The sequence below is a fragment of the Gavia stellata genome, chromosome 22, assembly GCF_030936135.1.
Source record: "Gavia stellata isolate bGavSte3 chromosome 22, bGavSte3.hap2, whole genome shotgun sequence".
NCBI lineage: Eukaryota > Metazoa > Chordata > Aves > Gaviiformes > Gaviidae > Gavia > Gavia stellata.
The window spans coordinates 5,972,558-5,988,185 of NC_082615.1; the positions used below are offsets into that span (position 1 = coordinate 5,972,558).

At 51.6% G+C, this 15,628-nt stretch overlaps 1 protein-coding gene across 1 annotated transcript in view; it reads left to right on the forward strand.

Moving 5' to 3' along the window:
* Nucleotides 1-14,296, forward strand: part of UBE2O (ubiquitin conjugating enzyme E2 O) — a 66,745-nt gene extending 52,449 nt beyond the window's left edge. Inside the window, exons 11-18 of the mRNA XM_059828280.1 lie at nt 324-436; nt 1,531-1,656; nt 2,862-2,951; nt 5,305-5,962; nt 6,891-7,027; nt 7,562-7,765; nt 8,474-8,531; nt 10,210-14,296. Of these exons, the coding sequence (XP_059684263.1) occupies nt 324-436; nt 1,531-1,656; nt 2,862-2,951; nt 5,305-5,962; nt 6,891-7,027; nt 7,562-7,765; nt 8,474-8,531; nt 10,210-10,973 (2,150 nt within the window). The 3' untranslated portion in view covers nt 10,974-14,296. The remainder of the gene's footprint in view (nt 1-323; nt 437-1,530; nt 1,657-2,861; nt 2,952-5,304; nt 5,963-6,890; nt 7,028-7,561; nt 7,766-8,473; nt 8,532-10,209) is intronic.
* Nucleotides 14,297-15,628: the final 1,332 nt, after the last annotated feature.

Sequence of the window (15,628 nt, forward strand, 5' to 3'; positions counted from 1 at the left end):
GAAGCTAATTTGGAGAGCAGAGCGCTAAGGTGACAGCGTGTTTTCTCTTGGTGACAGAGCTCGAAAGTGGTCCCAAAGTGAATGTGTTCACCCAGTCCGATGCAATATAATCTTATTTATCATCGCTCCCTGCCCTGTTAAAATGCAACTTGTTAGCTGAGTACAATTTTGACTGTGTAGGAAGAACTGTTTTTCCTTATGCCATTCACAAATGGAAGGTTTCAGCTGTGAGAGCTTGGGAGCTGACAGCCTCGGTTGCTGTGCGAAGTCTGTGCTCTTCCGCTTAACTTGTCTATTTTCTTCCCTGCCGTTGCAACCAAAAGCTCAGAGCTCCCAGGACCCCGGGTTGTATGGAGTCGTGCAGTCTGGTGACCATATTGGCCGTACCTGTGTGGTGAAGTGGTTCAAGTTGAAATCCAGTGGAGATGATGTGGAGGTAAGTGCATGAGCCGGTGCCTGTTGCAACCAGCTAAGAGAAAGCAGCCGCAGAACAGCATGAACTTCACAGATAAACACAGATAAGCCTGAGAGTCAGCTCTGCGGTGGAGTTTGTCCTTGAGGATGGGAACAGTAATGTGCTTTCGGGCCTGGGAGACTTAGCTAGAGGTGGTGTCGCTGCATGTTTGTAGATGCCTGCAAGGCAATGAAGACCAAGCAGGGGGTTTACATCCCGTAATCAACATCAGCCTCTGGTATGGATGAGGATTGTTGCTGTAGTGGTCACAGACAGTTGATTTCTTGAGTTCACTATGAGAATTTTTCCTTTCCATGTCTTTGCCAGTTCACGGAAAGAGAATCAGTCTATTGCCTGTTGTCCTGCTTACCTCTGCCAGGCACTCTGCTTACAGCCAGCCCAATACCTTTTTCTCGGGGCTTATAGAAACGCTGTGTTTTAGAGATCCTTGATGGACTAAAGTCTAGTTGGAGATGTGTGTTTCAAGTCCCCCCCTCAAATCTGGTGTACTGCTGTCTGCCTTAAGATGGGAGACCACATTGTCATAACTGAGTAGGGCCCTTTACATCTAGAAACAGAACATCAGTCTGGCCTGGGGTTGTGTTCCACTTTACCCGTTTCTCATTATCCGTGGGCTCCTAGTGCTTCTCCAGGAGAAATTAAAGGAAAGATGGTTTCCATCAAATGACAAGCTTATTATCAGGCACCTCTTGTTGCCTTAGTTTCAAAAGTAAAGGCTGTTCTTTGGGCCTCACTGAACAGTTTTTGAGAAATCTGGGTGTTCAGAATGGAATAAAATGGTCTTGCATGTCTCGATCATAGTGAAGTGGAACCTGAAGTAAAGGTGAGGGTGAGCAGATGAGACAGAATATCAGTTTCCCTTTCATTGTTGTGCCTTGATTGATGTGCTACAGGATGAGGTGACAAGAAGGGACGTTAGCAGCCCCTTGCAGGCTGTTGGAGCAACTGAAAATGGACAAAAAGTAACACAAAGTACTTTCAAGTGCTGAAGGCATGCTCTGAAGGTCAGTGCAGCATCCTGGGGCTGACGGGTTCGCATTCTGTCTCCGATGCAGCTGATCGGGGAGGAGGAGGATGTGAGCGTGTATGATATTGCTGATCATCCAGACTTTCGCTTCCGCACTACCGACATTGTGATTCGCATTGGCAACTCGGATGGAGCCACAGCTAAGGAAGATGAGGTAGGTTCTGGGCACAAGTTATGTCACCAGGACATTGTCACCAGGTATTAGTGGAGGCACTTGAAGGAGTCAGTAGGAGGGCCTTAGGCCCCACATGAATGTCCTGAACTCCCTAGCTTGCTCGTTTTGTATCAGTGTTCCCTGCTGTCATGAGTAACATATCAAATCTGCAAGTCTGGTGGAGGTGTAACCTTGAAATCCTTTGACCTTGGTGACAGTCTATAGCAGAACAAGAACAAAATTGAGACAAGAATCGAACATGTGCCTGATGGCTTTTATTAAAACCCTTGCTTAGGATTTCAGAGTAACTTCTAACATGAGGATATTCTGTGGGCTCCCAAGCAATAGTGAAGGTGGATTTGTCATGAAACCAGTTTCACTTGGCAACAGAAGACTGGGGTTCTGGTTTTCATCTGAGTTATGTTCATGTTAATTTTGTTAAGCTGGTTGATCTCCTGGGGAGAAAGAGAGAACAATTTATATTGTAGAGAATATGCTCTTTGCTAGGAAACAGGCTTCCTTACTGTGCAGGGAAGACCTCCAGCTTTTGAGACTGCTACCCTAAAAAGGGTTAAAAGGTATAGTGTGTCTCTTATTGCGGTTCTAGTTTCAGCAGCATGAAACACATCCGAGCTTGCTCAGCTGACCTAAATAACCTTCTTGCAGTGCAAGATGCTACTTACTGTGCACACCCTGTGCCAACAGTGACTTGTGTGTTCATGCCCGCACTCTCTCTGCTGGGAGAAGGTGCTGGGAGGCTCTGGTGCGGGGTGTCGGAGCAGGGGGCCGGCTGTTGGCACCCCACTAGAGGGCAGCCCCATTCCGGGGAAGGTCCTGTCCCCTTGCTGGCACAGCCCCAGCACTGCTGCCTGTGGAGAGGCCACAGCCCTGCAGTGGCCCTGGTCTTGATCAGAAGTCAGGATCTGCTGCCAGTCCAGCCTCCCTGATCCTTTCCTCCTTGCCGGGGAGAATTTTCCCCATTTCCTTGGCAGCGTTGTGAGGTTTCTCACGGAAACCCTGTCTGTAGGATTCTTCTCCCCCTTGGCATGGGACCCCATGGCTCCTGCCACTTCTGCGGCAGGCTGCAAGCATTGCTTTAGGTGGGTCTCCAACCTGGGGAATATCTGTTTCTCAAAACCTTCCTGGCTCTGCACTGAAATGCCTGGGAAAGAAAAGGGACTGACCAACTGCTCTTGTTTCCACAGCCTTCGGTCGGACAGGTGGCTCGTGTGGATGTCAGCAGTAAAGTGGAAGTGGTGTGGGCTGATAACTCCAAGACTATCATTCTGCCTCAGGTGAGGTCCTCTTCCAGCTTGCGATATCCCTGTAATTCTTAGCTGACAAATCTTGGGTTTAAATCCTGGGTGCAGAGAGATTCACTGGGTAAGGGAATCTTGCTTTGTTTATTGGTGCCTTCCCATATGATAGGGTGGCTTCCCAATTCTCTTAGCCCAAGAAAATCCTTCCTTTGTCAGGACTGGGCAACTAATTGGTCATCACTTCTCTTGAATATAGAGAATAGGAAAGTATGGGCAGACTGTTGCTCCCTTCACACGCTGTGCTGCATGTTCACAGCTCTGACCACAGCTCCTGGCCTCCAGCACCTGCTGCTTTGCAGAGGGGGTTGCAGAGCTCAGGGATCATCAGTTCTGACTTGAGCCCGGGTTCACTGCGTTGCCCAACTAAGGCACTACTGAAAGACGATTGCTTGTTCTGTCTTGCTTGTGAAATGGCACCATAGTGTTTTCCTTGGCTAAAGAAGCTCGTCCAGAAGCTACGCTAGAGCCACAAGTTGTCGTCACCTTAGCTAACCTGGGGATCAGACCCAAATCTCTTCCCGGGGAGGGAAAGGAGTTGTGTGCAAACTTAAAAATATAGATATAGCCACACTAATCCACTTAACCCCATTGATTTGTCTTCTGCATTGTTCTAAGGTTTTTGTTGTACCGTCTTATAGTCTTAGTCACTACTCCACGTACAGTTTCATCCCATGTCTCTCCTCCTTGTTGCCTCAAATTAAGGCAGACAGCCTAAAGATAAGAGAAGACCTGCTTCTGTAGGTTCCCATCTCTGTCACTGTGGCAGAGAACACCGCTGCCTCGGCTGCAGAGATGCATTTGCAAGTAGAAAGCACTTGATCAAGATTTCTTTTTAAACCAAGCAGCTCTGCATTAATTACACTAGAATAGTCAATGCTTGCACTATGGCAGTGGGCTAGAGCATTACAAAGCAGGCTGCTGTCTCCCTTCCCCCTGTTGTCACATGTGCTTGGATCACAGGCACAATCGGAGGTCTGATGTGTGCTCCACAAAGGGCTGTTCTCACACTGCGGTGCTGGGGCTCTGCAGCAGCTCCTGCTGTGTCACGCCAGTCCCTTCGATTCTGCTCATCTGCGTAATTATGGGAGTTGGGGAAATGTCAGGAGTGTGAATTATCACTTGGTAAAACCGTGATTTATCAATGCCTGTCCATGTGCCCAGAGACAAGCTGTCTGGGTGCTTTTTCTCAGCTCTAAAAATAAAGATGGCATAACTAGCTAATTAACTTTCCGACTCAGATTTGGATTAGCTTTGAGGGCAGTGAGTTTTGATGGCTTTTCCTGCCTGCAGTCACTCGTGTTGAACCCAACTAACCCCTGCTGGCTGCCTCTCTCTGGGTGGCACAGGACTAGCCGAACAGTGCTGGTTCAATTCAAGGCTTTGACAAGATGACTGGGTGTCCATGTGCTTTAGCCTCTGGGGTCATATCTTAGAAGATTAAGAGGATTCTTGGTCCATCATTCAAGTGTCAGAAGCCTGTGGATAAAAAGCTCCATCTTGAAACTCTTAACACAGCCTTACAAAGTTGTTCTTGCTCACCTGCTTCTATGCTGCAGCTCGTAGCTGGAGTATGTCTGTAAGCCTCTGCAGGGGAACTTTGTGAGGGATGTAGCATGTGCAAAAGCATGATTATAACAGGTGAGGCTAGACAGAGTGTGAATGGGTTCAGCTTCCAGTAGTGAAGAGGAAGGGAGCGTTTTATGTAAGAGCTTATTCAGCAACTTGGGTTGAGCTTCATTGTCCCAGCTGAATTTTAAGCAGTAGTGACATACAACAGCTAAAGCAGCGATGTGTGCCACAGAAGAAGAAAGCTGGTGTGGGAATGTTTTCCTGGTTCCAGCATTGTCTCTGTGGAAGGCACAGAGTGTGGAGGCAGCCAAACCAGGGCTCTGTGCCAACACAGTTGCTGGTGCAGAAGCAGGACCAGAAATACTAACTCCACACATGATACCCCATACCTCCTGAACTAGCTCTACGTTCAGAAACCCTGGGGCATCCAGGTAGCTGTTCAGCACCTGCATGCTCTCCTTGGCTGGATCCCAGCCACTGGGATGACTGCAGCCCTTCTAGAACTTTCCCTAGTTTTCCCCCAGTGCCCTGCTTTGAAAGGTGGAGGATGGGGCTATGCTGATTGATAATCTGTTCCAGTCATTGATGAGCACATTATTTGGATCAAACACAGCCCACCCTGTATAGATGGAAGGGGTTGAAACAGCCCAACCAATCCTAGGTGGAAGCTCCCTTTTCACAGGGAGAACTGACTTGCATTTAAAAACAACGAAAACTCTGTGCTTCAGACTAAATCTCTTGTAACTCTGCTCTCCTTTAGCACTTATACAATATCGAATCAGAAATTGAGGAGTCGGACTACGATTCTGTTGACGGCAGCACCAGCGGGGCATCCTCTGAGTGGGAGGATGAAAGCGACAGCTGGGAGACAGACAATGGCCTCATGGAAGACGACCACCCAAAAATTGAGGAGTTAGAGCCTGAGGAGCCGGCAGCAGAGGAGGTGAAAAAAGTAGAGGAACAAGTCCAGGGAGCTGTGGCTATGGCAGTTGCAGATCTTGCTGCAGAGAAAGCTGGCAAGGACGGAGCCCCAAAGAGCTTCCGGGAACTAAAGGAGGCCATCAAGATCTTGGAAAGCCTGAAAAATATGACTGTGGAGCAGCTGCTGACTGGCTCTCCCACCTCCCCAACTGTGGAGCTGGAAAAACCCACTCGGGAGAAGAAGTTCTTGGACGATATTAAAAAGCTGCAGGAAAATCTAAAGAAGACCTTGGATAATGTGGCTATTGCAGAGGAGGAGAAGATGGAAGCCATGGTAGAGACAGAGAAGAAAGAAGAAAAAGCAGAGGCACAGACACCAGTGAGGTCAGAGTGGCCCAGTGAGACACCAGTGCTCTGCCAGCAGAGTGGAGGCAAGCCTGGGGTCACGTTCACCAGTGCCAAGGGAGAAGTCTTCTCCGTGTTGGAGTACGCTCCAGGTGAGTCTGTCAGGTCAGGCCAGTGCAGGATACTCTGTCCTTCATTGCTGTCCTGCAGTTTCTTTCTCCAAAACCTTTGCTTCTAGGCCTCTTGGATTGGGTATCCTCTCTTCTTCCTAGTCCTTTTCACAGCTCATTAATTGGGAGGAGAAATTAAGACAACTTCTGTAGCGCAATCTGTTCTGGGACTTAAACCTGGCTTTTAGATGGCCTCTCTAGGTACTACCGTACCTTTTCAAGCCACAGAAGTGGGCTTCCCCTTTGTCCACGTTCGTAACTAACTTTGGAGGTTCGTGGAGATCAGTCACTTTCCATTGCAGGTACTTTCTTGAAAGCTACAGGGTTTGTTCAGGCTTTTTTTGCAGGGGTGGATTGGTTGAGAAGCAGAGCGGGAACAGCTGGTGTTCTTGTGCTGGGTGTCCTTGGTGGGTGAGTGTCCTTGTTCACTTGTGCCAATGTTAATCAGCCAAAAATAAAATAGAGCATCTGGTTGTGTGGAACACTGGTGACAGCGGAGCCCAAGGTGCTGGGTGAGCCAGGCAGTCGGGCCAGACCTGAGAAGAAAAGGTGGCCAAACTGTTCTGAACCTGCAGGTGTGTATAAATAAAGATGGGGAGCTATGCTTAAGTTTTGCAGAGAAAGGGTCATCGCTTTGTGCGATGCATCATTGTCCCGGCTGTGGGACAGGGCTCCTTGTGGGGCACGGGGACAATGTTGTGTGGGACCATGAGAACAGGAGATGCAGGTTGTGGCTGCTGTACAGTGTGGGAAAAATCAAATAAGATCTAGGCTGCCTCCTGGCTCAGCACCAAAGCAAGTCAACTCTTCCAAATTATGGGTTTAACACATGGGTAGATTTGCCTTCACCAGGAACCTGTGGCAGTTTTCAAAGGCAGACTTTAATTCCATTCTCCTCCTTGCCCCGCAGATACCCATGCCTTCAAGAAAATGGAGTTCCAGCCCCCAGAAGCAAAGAAGTTCTTCAGCACCGTGCGGAAAGAGATGGCTCTCCTGGCCACCTCCCTGCCTGATGGCATCATGGTTAAAACCTTCGAGGATCGAATGGCAAGTGTCTGCTCTCAAATGCCTGTGTGTTAGTGCTGGGCTCAGCATCCGGATTGCTTTCTTTGGAATTCCCTGCTTAGCCTTAATCCGTTGCATTAGAGCTACAGGAATGTGTGCAGCATGTGAAATATGGCTGTAATTACCGTAAATGGCTGCTTTTTTATTCCCCAAGTCAGGGTGGCAAACAATGGGGAGCTCCTCATTGCAGGAAGCCTATTTTGGGTGCTTTGTCCACTGGGCTGCCTGTCCCACCGAGCAGGAAAGGCAGGCAGGCAGCAAGGGGCTGATGTAGCCAGTGAGCAGCTTGGGGATTGCTGGCCTTCCTCTGAAGCCCTACTTCAGATCCGAAGCTTGTTCTGCTGTCAGGCCATAGTAGAAGTGCAGCATCTAGGGGGAAGGTGCCCTGAGATGTGTTGCTTGAGCTGACTCTTGCAAGGGCTGTTAATCACAGCTCCTCTCTCCCTCTATGTAAATACACCCCTGCCGAAGTAGGAGGACTTGTCACAGTGCCTGGCTTATCTCTTCTCTCCATAGGATCTCTTCTCAGCACTTATAAAAGGGCCCACCCGCACGCCCTATGAAGATGGCCTCTTTCTCTTCGATATCCAGCTCCCCAACATCTACCCTGCTGTCCCGCCTCTCTTCCGCTACCTCTCCCAGTGCAGTGGGAGACTGAATCCCAACCTGTACGACAATGGCAAAGTGTGTGTCAGCCTCCTGGGGACATGGATAGGCAAGGTAATGCTTTAATCCTCTCATCCATGGGGAGCAGTGGTTGTGCCAGGCTGCTTTTGGAACAAACCACTTCCTACCAGGCCAAGAGTCCTGGGTGGCTTCTGGTCTCAGTTGGTGCTTGAGCTGGGGATAGCTCTGGCTTTGGGCTGTTTCAGATGTCTGGAGCAGGTAACTGGTGTAGTTTGGCTTCTTCTGGGACTGTATTTGGCTCTTGTCTGTCCTTCCTTGATGAGAAGCCTGGGGTCAGACCAGCCGGGCTGTGTCGTGGTTGGACAGAGCAGAGATGCCAACACCAGCATGGGGTGTTCTTCTGTGGTTTGGGTCTGTGTCTCCCACACTACAGACAAACCATGTAGTGTGGCACAAAGTTCACTTGGAGACTTGGAATAAACAGAGCCAGGGAAATGCTGTGTTTTGGGCAGGTAGGTCGACAGGGCAGCTGGGAAGGGGTTGGAACTGGTGTCTGGTGTGTAGATTTACAGGGTTCCAGGCAGAACCGTGGTGCGGTGCTAGCAAAAAGTAACAGAGATGGCTTGGTACAATGGGATGCTAACACATCATGTGCTTGTCGAGTCAGTCCGTTGTTCCTGCTGGGAGCCACAGGACCTTAGCGATAGGGGTGCAGAGAAACTGGGGCCTCACTTCATCTAACAATTATCACAGGGTGAACTGGTGCTTCAGCCTTTTCATGCATTTGTATGTACATTTCAGGGGACAGAAAGGTGGACCAGTAAATCCAGCCTCCTTCAAGTACTCATCTCCATCCAAGGTAAATGCTTCCGCAGAGCCTGTGGGACAGGAAAAGGCGGAGGGAGGAGGGGGGATGCAGGCTTATGGGGGACACACAATTGGGATCTGCCACCCCGGTTCGGTTAGTGCTGCCTTTTGCTCTCACCTTGCTGGACAAAGCAGTGTCCTTATCTCTCCAGTTCAGCAGTGGAAGCAGGTGGAAGCTTTTCTCATGTCCTGATTTTTGGCTGCATCCCAGGTCTCTGACACAATGCTTTCCCTTCTTCCCACTGTGGCAGCTAAGCACAGAGCTGTTTTGCTTGTTATTCTGAGCTGACAAAGGTGAACCACTGTGTCCTCAGCCAGTTACCAAAGTTAGTTGAAGTTGCTGCTAAACCGGGCTTCATTTGCAGGACTGTTTTTTATCCCCACTGAGTCACCCGCCCATCCTACATTGGGCATATTTTTGCACATGATGATGGTATTTGTGCTCCTTCTGAAGCGAAGTATAATCAGGGGTGTGTCTAGACCAGCCCCAGGGCTTCCTGCTATAGGGCTTTGCCCTGCCATATCTAGTTTGAGAGCAGACAGACTAAATCAAATCTCTTCCTCAAGGCCAACTTTCTGTGCAGGGAGGCCAGGCATGTGACTTGAGAAACCTTTGACACAGAGCAAGGGCTCCTGCCTTGAGTCTGCAGGCAACTCCTGCTCCTCTGAAGTTTCACAGTCCACCAGTAATCCTCCTGTGGGCGAACGACACCGTGAGAAAAGCCTTTTCTTATTTACAAAGCTGAGGATCCAAATTTAGAAAATTAAATACTAAATGTTTTACTGGAGCAACTTGGTGCTAGTGGAAAAACCTCCTTTCCCCCTCCTGCTGCCTGGGCTTTGAGACTCATGATCTCACCTCCACCAGCTGTAATGCAGTTTGTGGCAGGCTGCCAGCAGCCTGGCAGTATTGGTGCCATTGCTACATACATGTAATTACATTAGACCAGCAGCAAGCAGGAGAAAGCTTGGTATGGGTGACTTGTCACAGTGTTCACTGTCTCACAACCGCACTGTCTGATGGGACTATGCTGGATAGGGTAGGACCTGGCCAGCTCAAAGCCTGTTTCTGAAGATTGGCCTTTGTTCTGATTAAGAGGAGGAGAAAAAAAACCTATTTAAGGAAAAAAAAAAAAAGCTTTGGGTGTGTTTGTGGCTTTTTTTGCTGGGAGGGGAGGGAGCTGTGAAACTTTTCCCCTTCTGCCCTTTTGACCTACTCCGCCGTTGTGTGCGCTTTGCATCGCACTGGTGGAAGACTGTTCTTGCCAGCCAAGGATCTTGAATGCCGCTCTCAGTAGCGTCCAAGATCCCTACTGCCCTAGCAGAAGGCCACAGCCCCATTCACGTGAGTGCTCCCCTTGCGATACCAGTCCAGTGCATCTTGCGGGTTCCTGGTTGTCCAACCTGGCCTCTGCTACCTCCTTGAAGTCAAAGCACGGCTTCCCTGCAACGCGTTCTCCTGTGGTCCCTTCCCTGCCCTGCCTGCTGCCAGCCTTGGGCCGCCTGCATCGGTGTGGCTGCAGGTGAAGCTGGCGTGATGCCTCAGTGAGGTGGTGACCCTCGAACCTCAACTGCCTTGGCAGAAATTGGGGCCCAGCAGTGTCTGCCTCGAATGGCGATTCACGGTGAAGTTCCTTCCTTAACCCCTTGGTCTCCCCTTATCTTGGCAGGTCTCATCCTAGTGAATGAGCCCTACTACAACGAGGCGGGCTTTGACAGCGACCGGGGCCTCCAGGAGGGCTATGAGAACAGTCGCTGCTACAATGAGATGACCCTGATCCGGGTGGTGCAGTCCATGATGCAGCTGCTGCGCAGGCCGGTGGAAGTCTTTGAGCATGAAATCCGTGAGCATTTTCGCTGCAACGGCTGGCGCCTGGTGTCCCGCATCGAGTCCTGGCTGGAGACGAACGAGCTGGTGGAGCGGAGCCACGAACAGGCCAACGGGGCGGATTCTGCCTCCCTCTTCTCTGCCTGCGGCACCCTGGCCGAGAGCCCAGGAGACAATGCGGGATCGCTGGGGGAGTACGGCAGCAGCTCGGAGCAGGGGGCGGCCGCTGAACTTTCCGACTCGGCACTCGACGGGAAGGAGGAGCTGGACGAGTCGGAGTTCACAACCTCGACACCCAACGCTGGTGATTTCCAACAGTACTCAGACTCGGAGAGCACAGGCCAAGCCAGGGGGGTAGACCTGGCCAGAGACCGAACGGACGAGGGGAAGGCTGCCCAGGACTCTGCCTTGCAGCCTAGTGTGAAACCAAAGAAAAGGAGAAAGAGCTACAGGAGTTTCCTTCCGGAGAAGAGCGGTTACCCTGATATTGGGTTCCCCCTCTTCCCTTTGTCCAAGGGGTTCATTAAAAGCATCCGCGGTGTCTTGCAGCAGTACCGGGCTGCCTTAGCAGGGGCCAATATCCCAGAGTGGACAGAGGACAAATAAACCGTCAGGTGAGGGACAGGCAGGTGCAGGGGAGAAGGGAAAGCAGCAGAAAGGAAATTGGCAAACGCTGTTACCAGTAAACTGGCTTCTCCTTCCAGCTTTTCTTCCTCAGCTTGGTTTGTTCCAAAGAAGGTGGTAGGCCTGATTGCTCCTCCAAGGAAAGGTTGTCTAAGCATGAATAACTCTTTGCCCCCAGCCCTTCTTCCTCTCCCTGTCCCATGTACGTGCTCCTTTTGCGAGTTTGACCCTGCAATGGTAAGATTTGAGACCTGCACAGAAGCAGTCTTGCAGCCACGTTCCCTCTGCACTTTCATCTTGGGGCACCTTTCCACACAAGGACTCTTCCCACCCAGCGCTACACCCAGCAGTTTGTTCTGCTGGGGTTCAAGCCAGGAGAAGTGATTGCTGTAGTATCTGGAAGTGAAGGGCAATGCCCTCCCAGTCTTTCATTTTTCTCTGCATTACCATGGGTTTTATGAAGTCTACCCCAGCTTATATGTATTTAGACATTGGATTGTGTTTGCATTGAAGTTGTCTACACCATACAGAGTTGCTCTAGTCTTAGTCGTTCACCGATAGCTACGAGGTTCTTCCGATCAGGACTTGGTAGGCAGAAGCAGAGCTCTGCGCTAGCACTTGTGCTGCCCTGGTAGTGCTGCAGGGTTTCCATCCTGTTCAGTGACTTCTAACCGGTTTTCTGGAAGCAATTCTCGCCATCCCCACTTCTTTTTCTCCAGAGTAAGACAGACTTCCCTTTCCCCTGCCATGCATGCCTGTCTTCTAGAAATACATGGGACTCAAGGTTCTGCCCTTGTTAACTTGCTTAGGTATCCACATCTTTTGTTCCCAGCCGTCCTGGCTGTCACACAGCACTACACCTACCCCTGGATCTCAGCCTTGCCTGGGCAGGCGGCAGTGAGTGATCTTGGGGCATATTGTAGATCTAGCAGCTAGTCTGGATGGTGAACCTGGCGTGGCTGCTGCTTCTCTGTTGTTCGGCTGTAGATGGGCATTTCGGAGCTGTTTGAGCCAGGGTCGTCCAAGGGAAAGGAGCTGTCGTGTCGTGTTGTAGCAGCAGCAGTCTGTGACCATTCCTGTGCTGTTACCCAGCCAGCAACTGGAGCACTTCAGGCACTGGTGCGGACTGTTATCAATTCCTTCCCTTGCCAGCTGTTTCCCGTGGTGGCCTGGGTCCGCTGTGACCGGCAGCATTGTGGGCACAGCACATACTATCCCTAATCTCAACTGCAGTGCTGCTGTGCTGCTCCAGGAAACGGCTGGCGAAGATCCGATGTGTTTCAGCAGCAGAGAGCTATCTGAGCTGGTGACCGTGAGCACTTAGAAGCAGTGACTTGCCAGAGTCTCCTGGTCAAGGCACCTTCCTGAAGCCTCTTTTTCTGTGTGCACGCACTTACTTTCACTTCTGGAGCTGGGAGATCACACTCCAGCACTCCTGCATTTGCCCAATGTTTATTTAGGCATTGGAAAAGCAGCCACTTAGCATCCATGTGGAGCACAGTCTGTCAGGGAGAGTCTGTTGGTCCTTCCAGCTGGCACAGGGAGCCAGTGGTGCCAGGCTTCCCGAGGAGGAGTAGGGTTGAGTGGTCAGCTCTGTCAGAAGTAAGGATGGAGCCAAAACTCTCCTTTGCTCTTGCTTAATGTGGCTGTGTCCTTTCTCCCCCACCCAGGCCAGGATCTGGCTGCCTCATTTTTGAAACGGAGAACAGCAGGCGAATCTCGGCACGTGTGCGCGGGGCTTTCTGCTCTTTGAAACACCAGGATCTGCACCCACTGGCCCAAATCCCCCCACCCAGCTCTCCGTGCTTGCTATTGCCAGCTGCCCCCGTGATGCTCCGGAGCCGGGGGGCTGGTGCACAAAGCCCTTCTCGTGTCACCATCCGCTGCTGGGATTTTGGAGGGCACATCCTGCTCCCAGTGCTCTGGAGGAAACAGAGCGTGGCTGTGAACGAAGACCCCGGCCCGCAGAGCTCTCGAAGCACTGCTCTGCGGGTGGATCGCCTACGCAGTGGCTCTGGCCCTGCTCCGGCACCGGGAGCCCTCCCTGCCCGGCAGGCAGGAGGTCTGACCATGCGGCAGACCCCTATCCAGGGTGCAGAGAGATGCTTTGAGCCACAGGCAGGACTGCACATGTAACTCACTGCTGCTTTCTGGCTGGGGCTGGTGCGAAATGAAATAATCCCTTTGAGCGAGGAGGAGTGGGGGCGTCTCTGAAATATAAAGGGCCGATTGGGGCAGAGGGGTGAGGCAACACGTTGCTTCAGGGCAGGGGAAGGGCAGGCAGAGAGTCTTGTTCCACAAATGATTAAACCTCTTACTCACCGGACAAAATTGCGGATGGTGATCTACAGACACTGACCTCCTCTGTCCCCTGTGTTGGGCTGTGGCTGTCCTTAGCCCCGCCGGCCAGGGGACGAGCGAGAAAACCCTTTAGGGCTGAGCTGTGGCTGGGGGCGGAGGGATGGAGGAGCTCTGGGGTTCCCTGCTTTGCCCCCCCCCCCTTTATTCTCTGCAGTACTCATTTCATGGGAAGGCAGTGGGCAGGGTCTGGTCGGGCTGCCCACTGCCTGGGGAGGAGGGCAGGCTGCTGGCGTGAGCTGCTCAGACCCCTCAAGTCCCCCCCTCAAGAAGTCTCTTTGTTTCCTCTGATTGTAATCAAGAGCTTTTGCACAGGTTCCTGGGGCTTCCTACCGAGGAGGTGTGTACTGGCCTTCTGGAAAGGGGATGCTGCTCCCGGCTGCCACTACCCCTGGCATCACTCGCTCTCCGTAGCTGGCTGTCCCAAACCGAAGCGTGCAGAGAGGTTTACAAATTTTCTAAAGCTTTTGATAATGTGAAGCTCCTGGGTGATGAGGTTGGTGGTGAGCACACTGCAGCTATGTAATTTTTTGTGTATGTATGTAATATTTAAGGGTAACAAAATTTAAAAGGCTAAAACCTTAAAAAAAAAATTAAAAACACACAAAAAAAGCCAAAGCATGATGCATATTGTTAGCCTTAAAACTGGCTACATGACTGTGTGATGTACAAATGAGAGCAGCCTGTAACTGTTTTAAGTGCTGGGGTTGGGGAAGAAGCATTACAAAATCAGTTTGTAGCCTTGATTCTGTACAGTATTTAATGAAGAAAAAAAAAAAAGACCTGACTATTGAGGCCATGCTTAGAGGTGTGTCGTTCACGTGCAGATGTGGATGCTTGGTTGCTTACGATATATGTATAAAGTGCTGTGTGACCATTAAAACTTTTTTTACCTGCAGAATTTTTTTTGTTTGGCTAACCAAGGTGTAATAAAGGAGGGAAGATGACTTGCCATTAAATTTTGCCTCTGTGAGTAGTTCTGACTGTTGTCTCTTTTCTTTTCCCCCCCTGCCATGCTTGGCACTTGCCCCGTCTCTGGCGTGCATCCCTGCGCCAGGGTCTGGGCTGGACGGGGTCCCGCTGGCTGAAGTCGATGGCGCAGAGAGGGCAGCGAGTCTGGAGGGAGCCAGGCAGATCTGGCAGCGAGGGGCTGCCCCTGTGGCTCCGTATAAACCAGCTCCCCCAAACCCTGATTCACAGGACATCTGTCAGGCTTTTTATTTTGATTTTTTCCGTGCTCTTTGCTGGCGTGTGCTGCACGCAGGCTGCCTGGCGTGTGCGGCAGCATGGCTGATGGCTCAACCACCCGCTGCCCCGGCGGATGGGGCCAGACCTGGGGCAAAGCAAAACCCTTTGCAGACCCCCCCAGCCTGGCAGCGGGATGGCACGTGGGCCCTGGCAACTCTGCCCTGCTGCTGCCTTCCCAGTCTCTCGCCTCGGCGCACAGGTAAGTGTGTGATGAGACACAAACGCAGCCGTGGCTGGGCTGCTGGGGCCGAGGGGCTCCTGCACCTCCTGGGTGCTGGGGGGGTGTTTAACCCTCGCGGATGTTTGCCCCCATGGCTGGCCTCCCTGGCCCCTCTCTGCCTGCAAGGAGAGGCTCGGAGGGTGCCGGGGCAGGTAGAGGAGAGGGGCAGTGATGTTAGTGGTTTGGTTGCACCAGGGGAGGTTCAGGCTGGATATTAGGAAAAATTTCTTTACTGAGAGAGTGGTGAAACATGAATAACCTGCCCAGGGAGGTGGTGGAGTCACCATCACCGGAGGTGTTCAAGGAACATGTGGATATGGCACTGTGGGACATGGTTTAGTGGGCATGGTGGGGTTGGGTTGGTGGTTGGGCTTGATGATCTTACAGGTCTTTTCCAACCTCTGTGATTCTGTGAAACTTGCAACTCTGCTGGAGTTGTTCAAAACCAGCAAGCATCTGCCTCTTGAGGGGTGCGTGGCAGCTGCTGCCACCTCCCTCGGGTGTCAAGAGTGGGGCTGTTGGGGGCTTGGGGGGCTCCCCTGGAAGGAAGAGGTTTGTGCAGCAAAACTTGGGAAAGGGAGATGCCAAACAACCTGCTGCTGTGAACAATACAATCGTCCCTGGGAGGGGCCCGGAGCAGACTCCAGGGAGCCTTTCGGGTGCTGTGAACCCAAACGGCTCAGCTCCGGTGAAGCATCTCGCTTGACGGAGGCAGCCAAGAGCTGTGAGCGCATCCCCTGCCCGGGGCTCTCCCCCCAGCCTCCTCCGGCAGCAGCAGCCCTTCAACACAGAGAGTTCAGCGAAGCATCGT